This window comes from Ahaetulla prasina, chromosome 4 (genome assembly GCF_028640845.1).
Source record: "Ahaetulla prasina isolate Xishuangbanna chromosome 4, ASM2864084v1, whole genome shotgun sequence".
NCBI lineage: Eukaryota > Metazoa > Chordata > Lepidosauria > Squamata > Colubridae > Ahaetulla > Ahaetulla prasina.
The window spans coordinates 123,984,777-124,004,350 of record NC_080542.1 but is presented as its reverse complement, the minus strand read 5'-3'; the positions used below and the strand labels follow the sequence as shown (position 1 = coordinate 124,004,350).

General features: G+C 39.9%; 1 protein-coding gene across 3 annotated transcripts; it reads right to left on the bottom strand.

The window, feature by feature from the left end:
• Positions 1 to 321: 321 nt before the first annotated feature.
• Positions 322 to 18,541, bottom strand: GTPBP10 (GTP binding protein 10). 3 transcript variants are annotated; one of them, XM_058183805.1, is made up of 10 exons: positions 18,430 to 18,541; positions 16,389 to 16,582; positions 16,207 to 16,298; positions 13,083 to 13,227; positions 12,110 to 12,183; positions 5,980 to 6,032; positions 2,941 to 3,048; positions 2,020 to 2,097; positions 1,221 to 1,344; positions 322 to 720 (listed from the first exon to the last, which is right to left on the bottom strand). In XM_058183805.1, the coding sequence occupies exons 1-10, from the start codon at positions 18,463 to 18,465 to the stop codon at positions 518 to 520; spliced, it is 1,107 nt and encodes a 368-aa protein (XP_058039788.1). In that variant the 5' UTR covers positions 18,466 to 18,541; the 3' UTR covers positions 322 to 517. The 3 variants fall into 3 exon arrangements, with proteins under 3 accessions (XP_058039788.1, XP_058039790.1, XP_058039789.1); XM_058183807.1 differs by having other exon boundaries at positions 18,434 to 18,509; XM_058183806.1 differs by lacking the exon at positions 18,430 to 18,541 and adding an exon at positions 17,675 to 18,222.
• Between the last annotated feature and the right edge of the window lie 1,033 nt (positions 18,542 to 19,574).

Here is a 19,574-nt window from a genome sequence, read left to right as displayed (position 1 = left end):
TACATCTCTTTGTACTCTTTCCAGAGTCTCAACATCTTTTTTGTATCCCGCTGAACAAAACTGGACACAATAGTTAAGTATGGTTTTAGTAGTGCAGTATAAAGTGGCACTAACACTTCACATGCTAAAAGATGTACTAGTGCAGAACCTTCTGCAACTGCCACTAGAATGGCTATAATAATTTAAATATTTCTGCCCAAAATATTTTCAGAAATCACTTGTAGCATTAGATATTTCTAGGACAATGTGTTGTGCTCTCTCAAAATAAATAATTATTGCATTCTTTTTGAAATCGTTCATAAAGGAAACTGAACCCCAGGATCAATATATAAAAGTACATATTTACATGTTTTAATAATTATTCTACAGATTTCGTGAGATATATAACTTTAAAATCTGCATATGTTTTTACTATTTTACAAGAACAGAATTTATGCTTAAGAAAGAGAACCAATCATGAATTTAATTACAGGAAGAATTACAAAACTTGCTGAATTAGTTTAATTGAAAACTGTTGCTATATTTTTGAGAGATATAATGCACTGAGTTGCTCCCTCTGATAACTTTCAATCTTTTCTTCAGCTTCTTGATCTATTATTTTTCTTAAGCATGTAATCAACTGCTCAGATCCTTCGCCAGTAAGTGCAGATATAGGAATTATCTCCTTGAATTTGACAGTGACCTCAGGAATCATCTTTCGTGGAAGCAAGTGTAAATAATCTGAAAATAAGAAAATATGTCATAAATAATTAGGCTATAGAAAGTTGCTGCAAAATGTCCTAACAAAGAAAAAGAAAATGCAATGAAAATGATCAGTGATGCTTTTAACATTTCCTTCTTTGAGAGAAGAGGGTAATCATATGCTCTGTTTAATATGTTTCTATTCTAAGACAAAAAGAAGGAAAAGAAGGTCAATGCATGATTGTTAATATATATTTGTTTTCTATGATGGTTCAAGAGGATAATTTGAATTGAAATTGGGATAACTACATCTCCACCCAAGTAGCAATGGCCTTGTATGTTTATTATGATGCAGACAGAAATATTTTTGGTATTTTACCTTCTTGCACAACAATTATTATTTAGGCACTAGAAATCTTGCTATGAATTTTTGTTTTGTAAGAGAAGCCACAATTTTCACAATTATCAATTATTGTTTATACTTTATATCCAAAAAGTACAAATATTCTTTAAAAGGAACTAGTCAAAGTGAATCTTACTTTGAGGTTTCTGTAGTTGTTCCATTAACTTTTCAAAATTTTCTTTAGCATTAGGCAAATCCATTTTATTCACAGCAAGCAATGCAGATCTAGTTTGAAGTTCTTCTTTATACAGTTCCAGCTCCTTCAAATATAATTTGCATACAAAATAGACTTTTTGGAAAATATTTGACTACTAAGCAATTCAGTATTACTTAACATACATAACATAAACATGGTACAATATAATATTAAGGCAGTTGTATAATTATATATTTTAGTTCACCCCATGAATATGAAACTTTAGTTTTGTACTGAGAGTGAAAGGCACTCCCAAATAAAACATTTTTTAAAAAATCAAGTTGTCTTTTATTTCATTTTTTTGTTCATTTAAAAGAATACTTCTAGGTATATACACAGTAGTATGAAAATCACTTGCCTATAAAGTTGCCAAGATTTGGACACAACTAAATGGGAATACGGTAATAGTATACTTCTGAAATATGATTACAATATTGTTACCATTCTCTGACTTAAGAGGCCAGATCTGAAATCTACTGTCAATAGAAAGCAATATTTTTATCTACATTGAAATAAAACATGCTAAACTGAGTTTGAGTTATGCAGATCCTTCCAGGGACAAATTATCCCAACATCCTTATTATCACCTGTCCCTAGAAATACCAGGGGGAAATTTCCAAATATATAATACAATTGAAACTCAATATTATGATTTCAAGAAATTTATTATGCAAATAAATATTTCATCATGAAACTATATATAGTTCAATATTGCAACATAAAAGGGACATAATTTTACCTTTGCTAGTAACATTATAGTTTCAAATGCTGTCCTAAATGGTGTATGAGAAGAAAGTTGGAATCCAGACACATCAATCTAAAATTAAAAAATAATGAACATTTTCACTCACATGGTCATCTTTATTAAATGATGAGTAAAGGTGAAAAAAGTTAATATTGTAGTTTTTTATTTATATACAAAGCACAGTTTCAGAAAATAGCCCTTAAACTTCTAAATTACTGAAACCATTAAATAATTTATATACTTTTCTGTGTTTCATTATATTTGCATATATCTTTTTATAGAAACTTCTTCACATAGTTGGCTATTGTCTTATTCTAGATCTGGTGGAAATTGTACCACAAGTGTCCCCCTTCCTCTAAGTTACCCCAAAAATTCACTATCAATTATTCATTTGCTATTTAAACTGATTGCTCAGCAGCATTTAGACAGACAATCTAGGAAATCCCAAGCTTTAATTTCAAAAGTGAATTGCCATAAATATTAAAGAATTCATACTTTGAAATATACATTCAGTATTCTGTATTCATGAAAATATTTCATCTTGGGAATTGCTTTCAGTCTGAAGTTCAGACATTATGCTTTGCCAAAATTATGGGAGGTTTAGTTTTGCTAAGATATTGTATTAATTCAACAAAGTATGGTTTAATAAACAATAGTTAACTAATTAACATGGTATGAACACACTGATATATTCTGCAGATAAGATGACCATCTATTTTTTAACCAAAACACCATGAAAAATGTGTCACTTGTGAATAAGCTGATACGCATTTTTATGGTACTTTGTTTATAATTTGAGGATCTATTTATCCATGAGTTGGTTTATATACAAGTATATGCACAAAAACACAGTTCATATGTCGGCCAATCAGCCTAAAGTAAGCATGCAAATGCTGACAAGGAATGTATTCTTACAACAAAGAGAAGTTGTTTAGTCCTTTCCACATGCTTCAAAAACTTATGGCCTCTTCCTTTATTTGCATGGGCACCTTCTATTAATCCTGGAAGATCAGCAACTGTTATCTAAAGAGAGGGAAAAAACATCTTTTTAAAATTGTTTGGACCTGTAGAATTCACTCAAGTGGATATCAAAATCATTAGGAAGCTATTAACTTCATGTGGTAATTCTACACCCACAAATAAGTCAAAAACAGTACACATATATAACATATAACAATATAATTTTAAACACTATAACTTTAAAATCTTAACCTGTGTGGTTTTAATGTTTTATTATTTTAATTAATTATTTATTTGTTTTATAATTTGTAAACTGATCAGTTTAAATGGACTCCAGAGGATGGTAGAGGACAGGAAGGCGTGGAGGAACGTTGTCCATGGGGTTGCGATGGGTCGGACACGACTTCGCAAATAACAACAACTGGCCAGTCACCTTATAGGTGAAATGGACAGCATAAAGATTTAATTAATATATGCAGACAAGTAAGTGAATTCATATACATAGCCTGTACTTGTTTTTTTTCTATATTTAATTTTGGGAAAATAAATACTTTCTTTTTTTTTGGAAAAGGCTTGTTAGTTAAACTATTAGGAACTTTTTGATTCATACATTTTATTGCACTGAGTGAATTCCTTCAATCTTAGTAAAAGAAGCTTCAAATATAAATTTAAGGAATTAAAAAAAATTGAAATAAACAGCAAAAGAATGATTAGATCTTTGATTTTAAAAAGTTACAAATGAATTAAGGGTCCAGATGGATTTGGAATAAAATTTTGGGATTAATTATAAGAATCCTTCCAGTGGTAAGATGCCTTTATTTGAATTCTTTTAGAAAAAAATAGGATGCGACTTTGAAGGTTGGACACTAAGTTAAAAAAACATAATAAAGTATGAATATTAAAAAGTTCTATATTCAGATACCAATGTCTAGGCAGCATCGTTTATATGGAGGGGTGGGAAATCATATACTGGACTCAGGTTACAGCTGGTCATGATGTGATCTACAGTTTGACATGGGATTCCCACAGTCACACTGAGGGAAGGATACTATGCCCATTTTATACAATGAATCTCAGCAGACATTGTGTGATGTGCAAATCCTATTCAGAAGTTTTACACTGCTGGAAGGATAATCAAAGCCTAGCATATTTTTGTGGGGCATTTATACAGTATGTCTTCTTAAATCTGGAAGTTCAGCAATTGATTTGGCTATCCATTGGGAATCGATGTCAAAATTATTGAGCAGATGTTGTGCAAGTGCCAGTGGGGGATTCCTAGATTTAAGCCTTCTGGCTGATAAATAAGAAAGGTCAGTGTATAGTGACAGGAGTGATTTGTTCACAATTTTTCTGTATTCTCAATTCTTACAGACAGCAAATGCTTTATCTGCAAATGAGCTGAAGAAACAGCAGACCACATATTCAGCTGCTGCAAATTGACTGCAAACCATGTAATGATGAAATAGCAACAATGGTGCATAGGAATATCTGGTGCAAGAAATACCATTTGCCTGCAAGCAATAACTGATGGGCCCATAAAATAGAGGTGGTTAAGAAACTAAAATGCTCTGGGACTTTAGAATTCAAACAAAGTATCTGCCATACAATGCCCAGGCCTAAAAATTGTTGATAATTCATAAAACAAGTATATAGAGATTGAACGGATCAAGAGAAATGGAAAGATGTGGTTGGATGGAGTTGAGAAAACCTTTATAAAAAGAAATCTTAAAAAAAAAGATAACATACTAACAGAGCAAGCATGTGTAGAAGCAAGGATTTTCAAAAAATAAATGCTGAAATGTGTTGAGTTAGTTTTACTTCCTTTCTTACCTCATGTTTTTAATTTCTTTTGCATACTATTCCTTACTCATTTTCTACTTTAATAATGCTTATTTTGAAAGAAATTATCATAATGAATAAGCACATATGGCTTCTTATCATGATCATGTATTACAACTATCAAAGCTTTATATCAAAGTCTGTATTGTCCAGCTTTCTATCACTTCTGCTATTTCTTCCTGAAGAACTTGAGAAGAGTAATGGAATTGCAATTATGTCCTACTTGGGAATGCCTGTATGTAGTAACCACTAAAAGAATTGAAGTTCAGACTAGATGGTCCTTTAGTATAATGCATCCAGATACTGTTTTTGTTCACAAATATTTACTAAACCTGCTGTGGAATACTCCTATATCTGTGGAGTACATAAAGAGGCAATCTGAGTCATAAAGTCAGAGATACAACCATCGACATCTGTGGGGTGATCTGCATAATTTTGGCATTGATTTAACTTGGGGGTTGTGGGCTTTTTTTGGGGGTGGGTGGCAGGTGGGTGGGTGGGATCAAAGCTCATTCGTTTTTTAAAAATTAAGAGCATTAAGGGTCTCCACCCTGGCAAACCAAAGCTGGGGGTCTGGTTGGGGGGCTTCTCCTCAAGTGCTCCTTGGGGTAGGAGGGAGGAGGGAGAGAGGGAGGGGTGCATCGGTCTGAGCCACGAGTGGCCTGTCTGTTGACACATGTCGAGCATTTTTTAAAAAATTTTTTAATCGTTTTTGGAGCAAGGGAAATTGCATTGCCATAATAAACATTTGTGAAATTAAAAAAAATCATTTCTTTATTTAGATGTTACTCTGCTGGTGGTATGCTGATCCAGCTGTAAAAAACAGGAAATCAGTAAGGTAGAAAAATAGTCGATTCCTTAATAAAATACTGGTAATATTGACATTTTTTTCAAAACAATAGTTATGGAATTTTGCTTTGTAGGTAATCAGACAATGTTGAGGCCTGCAGATCTGAGATTAATAAAAAAAAACAGATTAACATCTAAGCCCTCTTTATGCCTTAATTAGGAACCAGGAACAGGCATGTGAAATATGCAATGCTCTCAAAGAAATCTTGGCAGCACTGTTCTGTTATAAGCAAGTGAGATCTCCTAACATTGCCAAAAATGGAATTCTACAATATATTTTATATAAAAACTATATTGGAAACCAACCTGCTTGTGATCAGGATACATCACAGTTCCAATTTCAGGAGATAATGTTGTGACTGTGAAAAATAGGAAATAAGTCAACTATGGTATAAAGGATTTTCAAAATGTACCCCGGATTAAATTTATCTGTTCAGTGTGAGAGAAAAGTTCTCTGAGGATGGGCTACTGAAAGTCCAAAAGCTACCAGAAGACTAAATTTTTGGACCCGGTAATGGCCCAGATTGGATTCTGCACAATTATTCTGGGATATGTATATTTGTCTTCATACGCGCATGCACTCACTCACTCACTCTCTCTCACACACACGGAAATCTACTATTCACTATGAGTTAATTTTGCTGAAATGTAATCATATTGCTGTAAATGCAGGCCGGCTGCCAAACCACCCAAAATGAGATTGTATTAACTGTCCTGGAAGCGGAAGGAGCTACTGGAACTTTAGAACCAGGCCATAGGTACATTTTGGGAGTATCCACTGTAATTTCAAATGATTGCTAAGTGACTGGTTGTATATCGAGGATTATCTCTATACATCATGTGAATCCAAAAGATCATGTTCCCCTGCCTTTAGATACATAGCAAGGGTTATGCTGACAGTTTTTGTTTCATCTGCCGGAGGATTCATCTTTCTATTGGCTGAGCATCCTAGAATTTGTGATTGAGGTATAAACTGCTCTTCACTGCATATTGTCCCTCACTCGTTACACCATAGAGCTCCGTACCAGAAAAATAAACTACAGCTTTGCCATGTGGTGACTGATGCTCTCCATACCCACACCCTAGTTATGGGAAGTCTTATTAACAAGTATAGTTCCAAAAAATGGTGTTCCCCTTTAATGCTTTTTGATTTAGCATTTAATACTTTATTTTTTACTGAACCAATTATTTCAGGAATAAAGATAGAACCTTTTTGGTTGCTTCCCTAAGATCCTCATCCCCCAAGGAAGACAATCTCACTTCCTTATTAACAATCTTCATCATGAGGTTTCATAGTGAGGAAGGCATTGTGTGATATAATTTTTCTTGCTCCTTTTTAAAGTATTATTCCCACATGTTTTGTGGGTTGGAGATATAAAGGAAATGTTTCGTGCAAAGATGGACATGATAAGGGGTAAAAATGGTACAGAGTAACACAAGCAGAAGAGATTAAGAAGAGATGGCAAGAATACAAAGAAGAATTGTACAAGAAATATATTCATGTCCGTTATAACCATGATGGTGTGATCATTCACTTTGATCTCCAGACATCCTGGAGTGCAAAGTCAAGTGGATCTTAAGAAGCATTACCAACAACAAAGCTAGGGGAGGTGATGCTATGGCAAGTCACCCATTTAAGATCTTAGAACAGTGTTGGCGAACCTTTTCAGCACCGAGTGCCGAAATGGGAGGGAGCACATGCCCGCATGCCAGAAAAGCACCAGCCCAGTCTGCATGTGCACACTGGGAAGATTATCTTCTGATTTCTAGTGCACCACCTGGTCTTCCAGTTTCTGGCACGCATGCACACGTGAAAACCAGCTGGAAGAGTGTCAATGAAGAACCCCATCAGAATGCCACCGAGAACAAGCCAGCACTGCCACTTATGCACGCCTCTTATCCCAGCGCTGGAGAGACAGGCGCCGCCGGGATGCATGGCCCCAACCCTCCAGCCTGTGGCACCAATGTGCATCCGTGGTCTGGAACACCTGGCTGACTCAGGCACACACGGCAGCGATTGCAGCATTGCTCCTACCGGGAGTGAGGGGGAGGCAGCGGTTCTTGCGCTGCCACTTCCGGCCAGGATGCTGGAGTAGCCAGAGAGTCGAGCTGCCCCAGGCGGGCTGGAGGAGAGCGCAACTCCTCATGCATGAACACACTGCCAAGGACCCAGCTCGCCAGCAGGGGAGCTGCTGCTGCTCTTCTGAGGTGGTGGAGCAGTGCAGAAGCTGAGTGGCAGCCAAAGGCGAGGGGCAGAAGTGACCAGCCGGCCTCCACAACTGCTCCCCTGCCCTATGCATCAGACAGTGGTTGCACATCAGTGCTGCGGGCTGGAGGGCTGGGGCTGCGCAAGAAACCCGCTTGGATGTGGAGGAGGAAAGCCCCGGCTTGCCCATCCTGGCCGACAGCTCTGTTCCCGTAGGAAGTGAACACCGAGATCTCCTCTCCACATTTTTGGGCATGTGAGCTGTCGCCCGTTTTCCATCTGGTCTTCATGCATGCATGCACACCAGAAACTGGAAGACCAGGTAGCTGGCATGAATGCATGCACCAAAAACTGGAAGATCATTTTCCCGGCACATAGATGCATGCTGGGTGACTGCTGTTCTGCTCCTGCGCATGTGAAGACCAGCTGGCCAGCATGCCAGAACCTGGAAGAGCAATGGGTGACAGCTTCCGTACCCAGAGAGATGGCTCTGCATGCCACTTCCAGCGAGCGTGCCATAGGTTTGCCATTACGGTCTTAGAAGATAATGCTGTTAAAGTGCTGCACTCAATATGCCATCAAATTTGGAAAACTCAACAGTGGCCAGATTGGAAAAGATCAGTTTACATTCCAATCCCAAAGAATGTTGAAACTTCTGTACAATTGCCCCCATTTCACATGTTAGCAAAATTATGCTTAAAATCCTAGGCTTCAACAATATGTGAACAGAGAACTACCAGAAGTACAAGCTGAGTTTCAAAGAGGCAGAGGAGCTATAGATCAAATTGTCAACATTCATTGGATTATGAAGATAGCAAGGGAATTCCAGAAAAATGTCTACTTCTGCTTCATTGACTATGTTAAAGATTGTACAAACTGTGGCAGGTTCTTAAAGATAGGGGAATATCAGATTACTTCACTAAGAAACCTGTATGTGGGTTAAGAAGCAAGTGTTAGAACCAGACATGGAACGACCAATTGATTCAAAATAGGGAAAGGAGCATGATAAGGCTGTTTATTGTCCCTCTGATTATTTTACTTATCGTGCAAAATGCAGTGTTGGATGAATTACGAGCCAGAATTAAGACTGCTGGGAGAAATAGCAACTTCAGAAATGCAGAAAACACCAATCCAATGGCTGAAAATGAAAATGAACTAAAGAGTCTCTTGATGGTATGAAAGAGGAGAGTGCAAAAGTTGACTTGAAACTCAACATTAAAAAACTAAGATCATGGCATCCATTCCCATCACTTCATGACAAAAGGAAAGGGAAGAAATGGAAACAGTGACAGATTTTATTTTCTTAGGCTCTAAGATCACTGCAGAGAGTGACTGCAGCCATGAAATTAAAAGATACTTGTTTCTCGGGAAAAAAGCTATAGCATAGTCCAGGATACCTAATAAACTATCTCATCTGCTACGACAAAGACACCCTACTCCTGCTGGCAGAGAGGGCCTACTACAAATTCTGTTGGTCAAAGAACTCTGATTTCTGCAATCCAGAAGAACCTTCTCTGCAATAGTCCCGTCTCTTTGGTACTTCCTATCCTCTGTTGTGGTCTGCCAGCAGCCCGCGGACAACTGAGTCACACAGTGAGGAGGCTGGGAGGATAATGGGCCAGTCCTGGAGTCAGGAGAAGGCCAGGATGAGGGCTCTGCATCGGAGGCAGAGATGGGGGCAGGGCCATCTGGGAGTGATGTGCAGACTCCGAAGCCTCCAGAGGGGGACAGCAGAGAGGCAAAGGAATAGGAGGAGCCTGTTCCTAGTGCATGCATGCAAAGAGCTGCCAGAAGGCAAGAGCAGCTGAAGAAAAAAGGACAACTCGGAAGTAAGAGCAGAAGATGATTGGCCACTCCTATAAGGCTTAAAAGAGCAGCAACGAGCTGTTGGGTTCTTTGTAGAAAAGCAACATTGATTTCCGTGCTTCTTGTCAGTGTCTCTTGAACTTTGTGGAGTTTTTGCAAAGAAAAGCCTTTGGCAGGTTGCCAAAGACATCAAAGATTGGGGATAAAGCCGACGGACTGATTATTAAGAATTTTGTTTTGGGCTAAGCAACTGTTTTAATAAAATAAGTCTGTTGAGGACTGAATTGTGTTTAGTAATCACTACTTGGGCCTTGGTCACAACACCCTCTAGAGCAGGGGTCTCCAACCTTGGCACCTTTAAGCCTGGCGGACTTCAACTCCCAGAATTCCGCCAGGCTTAAAGATGCCAAGGTTGGAGACCCCTGCTCTAGAGCAGTTGTCTGCAACCTTAAACACTCAAAGAGTCATTTACACCCATTTCCCACAGAAAACACTGGAAGCCACAAAACCTGGGTGGCTGTGGCCAACTTGATGTCACTCACTCCCACCCAGTCACATGACCCTTCCTTCCTTCCATCTCGATTTTTCCTTCCTTCCTTCCTTCCTTCCTTCCTTCCTTCCTTCCTTCCTTCCTTCCTTCCTTCCTTCCTTCCTTCCTTCCTTCCCCCTTCCTCTGATTTCACCTTCCTTCCTTTAATCTTGTATATATGGTTCGTTATTGTTATTATTTATTAAAGAATGTTGTGTAGCTTAGAAGCTCTCAGCAAAAATACAGTAACAGCAGCTGTTGTTTGTGGCTGAAGCTATCTCAGGCTATTATTTACACACACACACACACACACACCTATTTTTATTCCACTTTCTCTGGGTCCTTGGGAAAGGAATGGCATCTTTGCCCCATCCCTGTCTTTAGTAATCAGGACTTTGCACTGGCGCGAGATTTAAGCACACATTTTGCAGTGTGTTTTTTCTCCTCACACCCAGAAAAAAAAACAGGATTCCGAAACGTGAAACCAGGAAACCCAGGGGGGAGGAGTTCCCTCTGGACTTGGGGGAATGGACACAGAGAGAGAGAGGATGGGGGGGGGTTACTAGTCTGAGAACTTGATGCGGTCTGGAGCTGCTGCATTTTATGCCCATTGCCTCCAACCAAGGCCCTTCGCTTCCCCACGGAAAATGCTATGAAGCGGGTGAGAGGCAAAGAATCGGTCGATCTAAGGGGGAGGGAAGAAGAGACTCAGGGAGATCCCTCTCTGAATAGCCTCCCGCCCAGATTTCGACTGATTTCCTCTCCAATCCTCCGACAAACAGATCCCACCCTCTTTTTTGGACTCTGGACTTTTGGGCCTTTATTTTCCCCATTTATTGGGTGAAATTGGATTTTTATTGGATCTTCCCCCCCCGCCCCCCCCCAAAAGGAAAGCCAGCTGGGCTTCTCTTCCTAGAAGCTCCCCTACCCTTCCCCCTGCTCCCTGCACCCCACCCAATCCCACTTCAGGACAGAGGGTTATTTTGGCCCTGTCGACGAGGGAGGAGGAAAACCAGGCTTAGGGAATGGCCCCCACCCTGCAAGATCTGCCTGTGCCATTGTCTTCAAACCCTCTTTCCTGGTGGCAACAGCAGGTGGAATCCTGTTGCTGTGCAAGGGGAAGTACACAGGTGCTATGTTCCCTCACTAAGGCTCTGCCCATCGCCACTGCCACAACAGGGCAGCAGCTCTTCCATCCTTCTGCCAAGAGAGGGCAACAGGGACCTGCAGTAGAGGGGTGAAAGAGCTGCATGCGGCTCCAGAGCTGTAGGTTGCTGACACCTGCTCTAGACTAAGATCTGCCCCCACCCTCCTATCTTGCCCAGGAATCTAAAGTCCTGGCTGTGCTGGAGGTGGCTGCTGGATTGTTAGCATTGTTCTTTGCTCTTCACCCATCCATCTTATAATGATAATGATATTGATTATCATTATCATGTTGTTTTCTTTCTCATTGTTTATTTTATTGTTCTGCTGTTGTTTTGCTGTCTTATCATTATCTCTTATCATTTCTTTGTTTTTATTGTTGTAAGCTGCCTAAGCAACAGTCCCCAACAGTTTGCGCCTTGGAGGCCCTGCTGGGGGTGTGGGAAAAAGGGAATTTGGCTGTGTGAATGGGCAGCCAGTACACAGCCCTTGTATGAGTGGCGCACAGACAGGCAGCTTGACTTATATGAAGAGTTTGCTGGTGCACGTGAGCCCAACGGCCCATCATTTGTGCAAGTTGAATTGTGCACGCACCCACATTCCAGCCCAATTCACTCGCACTGCCCAATTCCGAATGCAGGTCCCAATAGAGCCTGCAACCCAGGGGACCCCTGGCCTAGAGTAGGCCCGTTGTGAAATAGGTGAAAATAAATTTAACAGTAAGTAATGAATAAATATATTAATTTACTTACAAGCATAATCTGCAATTTGAGGTTTGGCACGAGAGATCTTAGCTAATAAAGAGGACTTTCCTGCATTTGGAAATCTAGAAAAATGAGAATTGAGTAAATTACCATATAATGTTACTATACAGCTTTTACATACAATAGAACAAAATTATTGAATTGCAAAAGAATTTTTTTAACTAAAATAAATATTTTCTAATAATGAAAGGAAATGCAGGAATGAAGAAAAAAGCAAATTTTTCAATTTTAAGCAAAGCAAGTATAGTTTCCTGACCTTCCTTCTGCATTCCAAATCTACAAAATCTTTTCAGGATTTGAACAAAACTACAGATTTCAATCCTTTCTCTATTGTTCTGAAATTAATTAGAAATAGGAAGCAAGAGGACAGATTCTAGCATCTGGAGATAAATGAATAGTTAAGCCAATTTGAAATAAAGTTAGAATTAATAACAATATTTATAGTACAAAGGAAATTACCGTATTTTTCGGAGTATAAGACACACTCTCCTCCCACCCCCCAAGGCTGAAAATTTGGGTGAGTCTTATACTCCGAATGTAGCTTTTTCAAAGCTTTTTTTCAGCCCTAACTCTTCTGTGCTTTGCCTGCTCCCTCTGACTCTCAGATGTACTTTAGCTTTTTTTCAGCCCTAATGAGGCGCTAGCGAGTGAAGCAATTTACATACTTTGCCTGTTTTTCTCATTGCTTCTTTCTCCAAAGATCAGCTGTGCTTTAGAAGCTGATTTTTATCCCCAAGCAGGGGGTAAAAAGCAGGCATACGTGCTCAAAACCAGCAAACTAATGTACTGAAGCTGACCAGACTAAGGATGCTAGCCAGATGAATACCTGGTAGGCAGATTTTTTTTCCTATTTTCTTCCCCAAAAACTAAGCTAATACTCCAGTGTGTCTTATATTCTGAAAAATACAGTACTTCAATTACTGAGATTTTAGAATATAAATTTTCAAGATAAATAACTTACCCAATTAAACCAACATCTGCAATAAGTTTTAGATCAAGATGTATCGCCTGAACCTGACCTTGGGTGGGCAAGAAATTTGTTACAGGACATCCACCAATACCTCCATGGGCTACCAACAATCTTTCTCCTACTTTGTCAAGTTTACCTAAATATAAATATTAAATGTCAGGAATTTCATTAGCACAGAACTTCATTTTAATAGGCATTTTTAAATACATACTATACTTTTAGGCAACCCTTTTTTAAATTCAACAACATGGAAAGTAATTTTAGCAATCATCTATAAATTATAGATTTTCTCATCATTTGGCGAACACATTGATTAGAAAATGTACAATACAAAGGGCTCCTATGAATGAATGTACATTTTAAAGTCCTATGAAAACATTCATATTAAATCTGAATAATCCAAAATTATCAGGTAATATCAGGGGTGAAAGCTAAACTAATTTTTGCCAGGAGACCTTTATGCCTTTGTCCCTGTAATAAACAGGAGTCACACTCTATATGATAGTATCTCAATGTTTACATTCCATTGAGCTGAACCTAAAATATAACTGACAAATAAAAGTGGAAATTAATTAGTGTTGTGGGCTGTCTGTCATTGGCCCCTCCAGCATGTGAATCAGAGGAGGCGGCGGCAAGAGAGTCAGGGTCAGCATCAGGGCAACCAGGGAGCTCCGAAGCGGAAGAGGGAATGGAGCTAGCAGAGAGACAGACAGAGGCAGAGCCTGGGCCATCTGTCAGCCCTCAGATGGAGAATCAACAGCCCCCCAGGTCTGGTTGATGAAGAAGAGGAGGAACAGCTGGGTCCAGTGCCTGATGCGCGGCTGCGCAGAAGGCAGACAAGAGGAGAGCAGGAGGGCTTACGGAGGGCCTCCGGGGGGTGGGGAAGGACGTTTTCATCCTCCCCAGACTCCTAGAGAGGCTCTGGAGCCTGGAGACAGCAAAAAACGGGCCTTCCAGTCCCACCGGAAGTTGGCAAACAGGCCATTTCTGGCAGTGATAAAATCCAAATTTTTTCACTACCAGTTCTGTAGGTATGGCTTGGTGGGTGTGGCAGAGGAAGGATACTCAAAATCCCCATTCCCTCCCCACTCCTTGGAAAAGGATATCGCAAAATCTCCATTCCCACCCGACTCTGAGGTCAGCCAGAGGTGGTATTTGCCGATTCTCCAAACTGCTCAAAATTTACACTACTGGTTCTCCAGAACCTGTCAGAACCTGCTGGATTTCACCCCTGGTTTCCAGCCTCCGAAGGGCCTCTGGGGGGAGGGTGGGAAAGGCCATTTTCGCCCTGCCCAGACTCCTAGAGAGACTCTGGAGCCTGGTGAGAAAGAAAAATGGCCCTTCCCCACCATCCCCTGAGGCCCTCAGGAGACAGCCTGTTTCCCTACTTCTGGTGGGCCCAGAAGGCCCGAAAATCAGCTGGCCGGTGCGTGCATGCGTACTGGAGCTGAGCTCAGATGCCAATCAATATGGCTATGTGTGCCACCTGTGGCATAGGTTCACCATTATGGCTCTATACAGTCAGTAAAAACAAGACCAGGGGCTGACTGGGCTTAGATCATGAGCTCCTCATTGCAATTTAGGCTTAAATTGAAGAAAGTAGGAAAAAGCACTAGGCCACTCAGGTATGAACTAAATCATATTCCTGATGAATATACAATAGAGGTGACAAATAGATTTAAGGAATTAAATCTGATAGACAAGAGTACCTGAAGAACTATGGACAGAGATTCATAGTTACCTCTACAACAGGTAACAAGACTACAAGAAGTAGCAACTAAAACCATCTCAAAGAAAAAGAAACACGAGAAAGCAAAATGGTTGTCTGAGAAAGCTTTGCAAATAGCTGAGGAAAGAAGGGAAGCGAAATGCAAAGGAGAAAGAGAAAGATACACCCAGCTGAATGCAGAGGCAGAGGAATTAGAGATCAAATTGCCAACATACGCTGGATCGTGGAGAAAGCTAGGGAGTTACAGAAAAACATCTACTTCTGCTTCATTAACCACGCTAAAGCCTTTGATTGTGTGGATCACAACAAATTGTGGCAAGTTCTTAAAGACATGGGAGTATCAGACCATCTTATTTGTCTCTTGAGAAACCTGTATGCGGGTCAAGAAAAGGAGAGTGCAAAAGTTAGCTTGAAACTCAAGATTAAGAAAACTAAGATCATAGCATCTGGCCTCTCAATTCCTGGCAAATAGATAGGGAAGAAATGGAGGTAGTGACAGATTTTATTTTTCTGGGCTCCAAGATCACCACAGATGGGACTGCAGCCAAGAAATTAAAAGACGCTTGCTCCTGGGGAGGAAAGCTATGGCAAATCTAGATAGCATACTAAAAAGCAGAGACATCATCCTGCCAACCAAAGTGTGTATAGTCAAGGCTATGGTTTTTCCAGTTGCAATGTATGGCTGTGAAAGCTGGACCATAAGAAAGACCAAGCGCCAAAGAATTGAGGCCTTTGAACTCTGGTGCTGGAGAAGACTCCTGCGAGTCCCTTGGACTGCAAGGTGATCAAACCGGTCAGTCCTAGAGGAGATCAACCCTGACTGCTCTTTAGAAGGCCAGATCCTGAAGATGAAACTGAAATACTTTGGCCACCTAATGAGAAAGAAGGACTCACTGGAGAAGAGCCTAATGCTGGGAAAGATTGAGGGCAAAAGAAGAAGGGGACGACAGAGAATGAGGTGGCTGGATGGAGTCACTGAAGCAGTAGGTGTGAGCTTAAATGGACTCCAGAGGATGGCAGAGGACAGGAAGGCCTGGAGGAATGTTGTCCATGGGGTCACGATGGGTCGGACATGACTTCAGAACTAACAACAACAACAAATATATATACAATTCCAATAGATACATGATATTTCTGCAATGGCAGTCAAACATTAGGTGTATTATGTTGCATTGGGTCACTAGAAGGCAGATTTAAGCCATTATTTACTGCAGAAAAAAACATGTAAAGGAGCTTAAGTCTTCAAGATGTTGTAGGAAGGTTGGAAGTTGTAATTTTACCCCGCAGCATTAAAAAAAAATTGGCATGAAGAAAAATGAAACTAGATACCCAAGCTGCTATTCTGTTCAACATGGCAATAAAGATAAGAGTAATGAAGATCCTTACCAAGCTGCTTCCCATCATCTGTAGTAACAAATATTCCTGGAGGCACATTTACTTCACAGTCTTTTCCTTTATTACCTTTCAGTGCAGCAACACTTAGGAGACCAAAAAATAAACATCACATAACTGTTTTCTAGGACAGGATTGAGGATCATATGCATTGTCAGTCAATGAAAAGAACTCACCTACTGTTGGTTCCTGCTTCTGCCACAAACCGCTTTTTTGGATATTTATCTTTAATCTTCTTCAAGGTCATTTTTTCATCTGCTATTAACCAGACATCACCGCCTTTTCCTCCAATGCCACCTAAGCGAGAATAACCCATTCCACCAGTTCCACCTTTCACATAGATCCTTAGGTCATCCATAAATCTGCCATACTGAAAAAGTTAATACATGAAACATGTATACTTCAGGCCCAACAGGAAATTGCAATGTATTCTAAAAGATGTACTGAGAAGATGTGGTCTGTTACTATAACTTCCTGTACCTTAAATGAAACCCTTCATGTTATAATATAAGCCACAATATTTATTATTTGATATTGCTAATTTTATTTCTGTAGAAACAAATAGAGCACTGTTTTTGAAGATGGCACTTCACTGTTTTAGTGAAGACAAAATAGTTATTGGATTTATAAATTTTTATTAAAGCATGGTTTCTTTAGCTATGGTTTATAAGATAAAACACAACATACGTATTCACTGTTCGTGAAAGCTATCTCAGTGCTGATTTTGTTGAAAATCAGAATAAGAACGCTTTAAATAAATAGAAAATTAAACAGGTTCTGAAAATTATCAGTTATTTTCTCCTCCTATATCTGAACAACCATATTCCAATAGATACATGAGATCTATGCAATGGCCATCAAATATTAGGTTTATGATATTGCATTGAATACAAATGTTGTGGTTTGTAAAACATGGTTTAGCACAAACTCACTAGTAATAACTTATTTGATTAAACATAGCTAAAGAAACCACGCCTTAATAAAATTGATACATTTTATTCATTAAAACAATGAACTGCTATCTCCAAAAACAGTTATTTGTTCCTACAGAAAATAAATAAATTTAATACCTTAAACCCCTGCTTAAATCAGTTTCTAGGATTAGACCATTAATTAAATGAATGAAGCAATCTCTAGCTCTATAGAAAGTTATGCCATAGAAAGTCCTATACAGTGAATTTCTTCAGAAACTATTTCCTGATGCTTTTTATAAATATGTCACATTAAGCATCGTGCCAGAAATTGAGTATTAAGACTCACAACCCAACAATAAGCATAATTATAGAGGCATACATTTCCTATTTTTATAATTTAACAGACAAAACTCAATTGCTCTTCTTTACCTTAGCTGTTCATTGCCAAGATATTCCTAGTTGGCCCAATACCCTTATTATGAGGTAATTGAGCCATTTAAACAAACTACCAACTTTTAAAGTTCATCCATACTGAATCATAAACTGACCATAAGGACTAAGTTCATTTTGTGCAGTAGGCAAAATATATTGTGCGCTGAGGCCAGTTTGATCCTCAAACCACTCTAGGAACATTTACTAAGGCTGTTATTTTTTTTCTCTTCCTGCTTATAAAATGACAAGGATTCTGAAAGAGTTTTTGTTTGTATTGGTTACATCAGTCAATATTCATCATATTAAAAATGAAAAATGATGTATTGGTTGCTGCTACTGTATATCAAAATTGTTCAATGGGAGGTTTTCAACATGGGCTGCAAATAATTTCAATTCCACGATCCCCGAGAAGGCGCACTCCCCCACACCAAAAGTCCTAGGACCACATTTGAAATTTTTTTTAAAAAAATACTGCCTTAAGACAAGCATGTCCACCAAACTAAGTGATTTTTCCCCACCCGCTTTTCCTTTCAAATTCAAAGTCCCCATCCAGCGAGGGGAATGACTGAGACAGTAGGAGCTCAAGAGCAGCACCATGCAGACCACAATCAACCTGGGGAAACGTTCAATGATCTGGACCAGGGCTCTCCAACCTTGGCAACTTTAAGCCTGGCGGACTTCAACTCCCAGAGTTCCCCAGCCTGCAAAGCTGGTTGGGGAATTCTGGGAGTTGAAGTCCGCCAGGCTTAAAGTTGCCAAGGTTGATGACCCCTGATCTGAACCAAACCTAGTCACCCAAGGGCATCCCTCCTCTTTCTCCCAGGGGTACGAACTATGGGGAAGAGGGAATCACTTTTAAGAGCTCACTAACCTGCCTGGCTAAGAGAGCGCGGCTAACCCACACCATACCACCCGCCAATACGTTTAAGCAAGTCTGCCGAGGCTTCCGCTATGGTTGGAACCTCCAGCCGAGGAGGACGCAGGCTGATGACGTCAGATGACAGCCCAGTTCCCCTTCGGGAGTCATAGCGGAAGTTGAGGGGAAAGCTGGGTTCTGCGGGACGCACCCGGGGTTCAGAGGGCGGCAGGGGGCGCCACATCTGCTTAGTTGGGTTGATGAGGATGCCCCAGAAATTGCGGAGGACGAAGCAGCGGGCGCCAGTTTCGACGTCTTTCTAACGGATTAATCCGCTGGATTTTGCCGCCCGTTTTCCATATCTACATGCCTCTCCCTTTGTGTGGTGGTGAATATGGAATCGGGAGCTTAACCCTCTTCCAAAAAGTAGCCGGGAAAGTTCATGTTTCCCGCTATTGCGGCATGCGATTTGTTGAATCACAAATCCGGAAAATACAACGCTCGAGGCGACTGAATGAATATCTCCCATCCGTAGTATCTTCAATAATAAAAATCATCGCGTGGCTGTGCCTCTTAGGCACCCTGTACTCGAAATGAAGCAAATGCGTTTTTACCTAGTGTGTTTTCTGAACAAAGCCATCGTGGGTAGCTAAGACGTTAGCTTTGCATGCAATGCTAGGATCCAGGATCCTGGGCTGATTGTGAAAAATAAAGCCTGAGGAACGTGTCCTTTGAGCTGAGCCTTCATCTTTGCCACAACTTTTTAAGGTATACATAGTGATGCGTAAGGGAAAAAAGGCATGCTGTGAAATAATGTGACAAAAGTACCGATCGCAGCAATCATAAAAGCTTAAATATATAGGTGCAGTAATATTTCCCACTATTGCTGTTTGTATGATTGAAGGGACATAATAATGTCCCTTCATACTATACATAAATGATCTCTGTGACCTTATTTCAAGTTATTGTGTTCTCTTTGCTGACGATGTCAAACTATTTAATACCACTAACAATACTTCTACCCTTCAAGAAGACCTTGACTTTGTATCCGATTGGTCCAAAACGTGGCAACTCCAAATCTCAACTAGCAAATGCTCAGTCTTACATACTGGAAAAAAGAACCCAAACAACAAGTACAAGCTTGACAGGCATTACCTTAC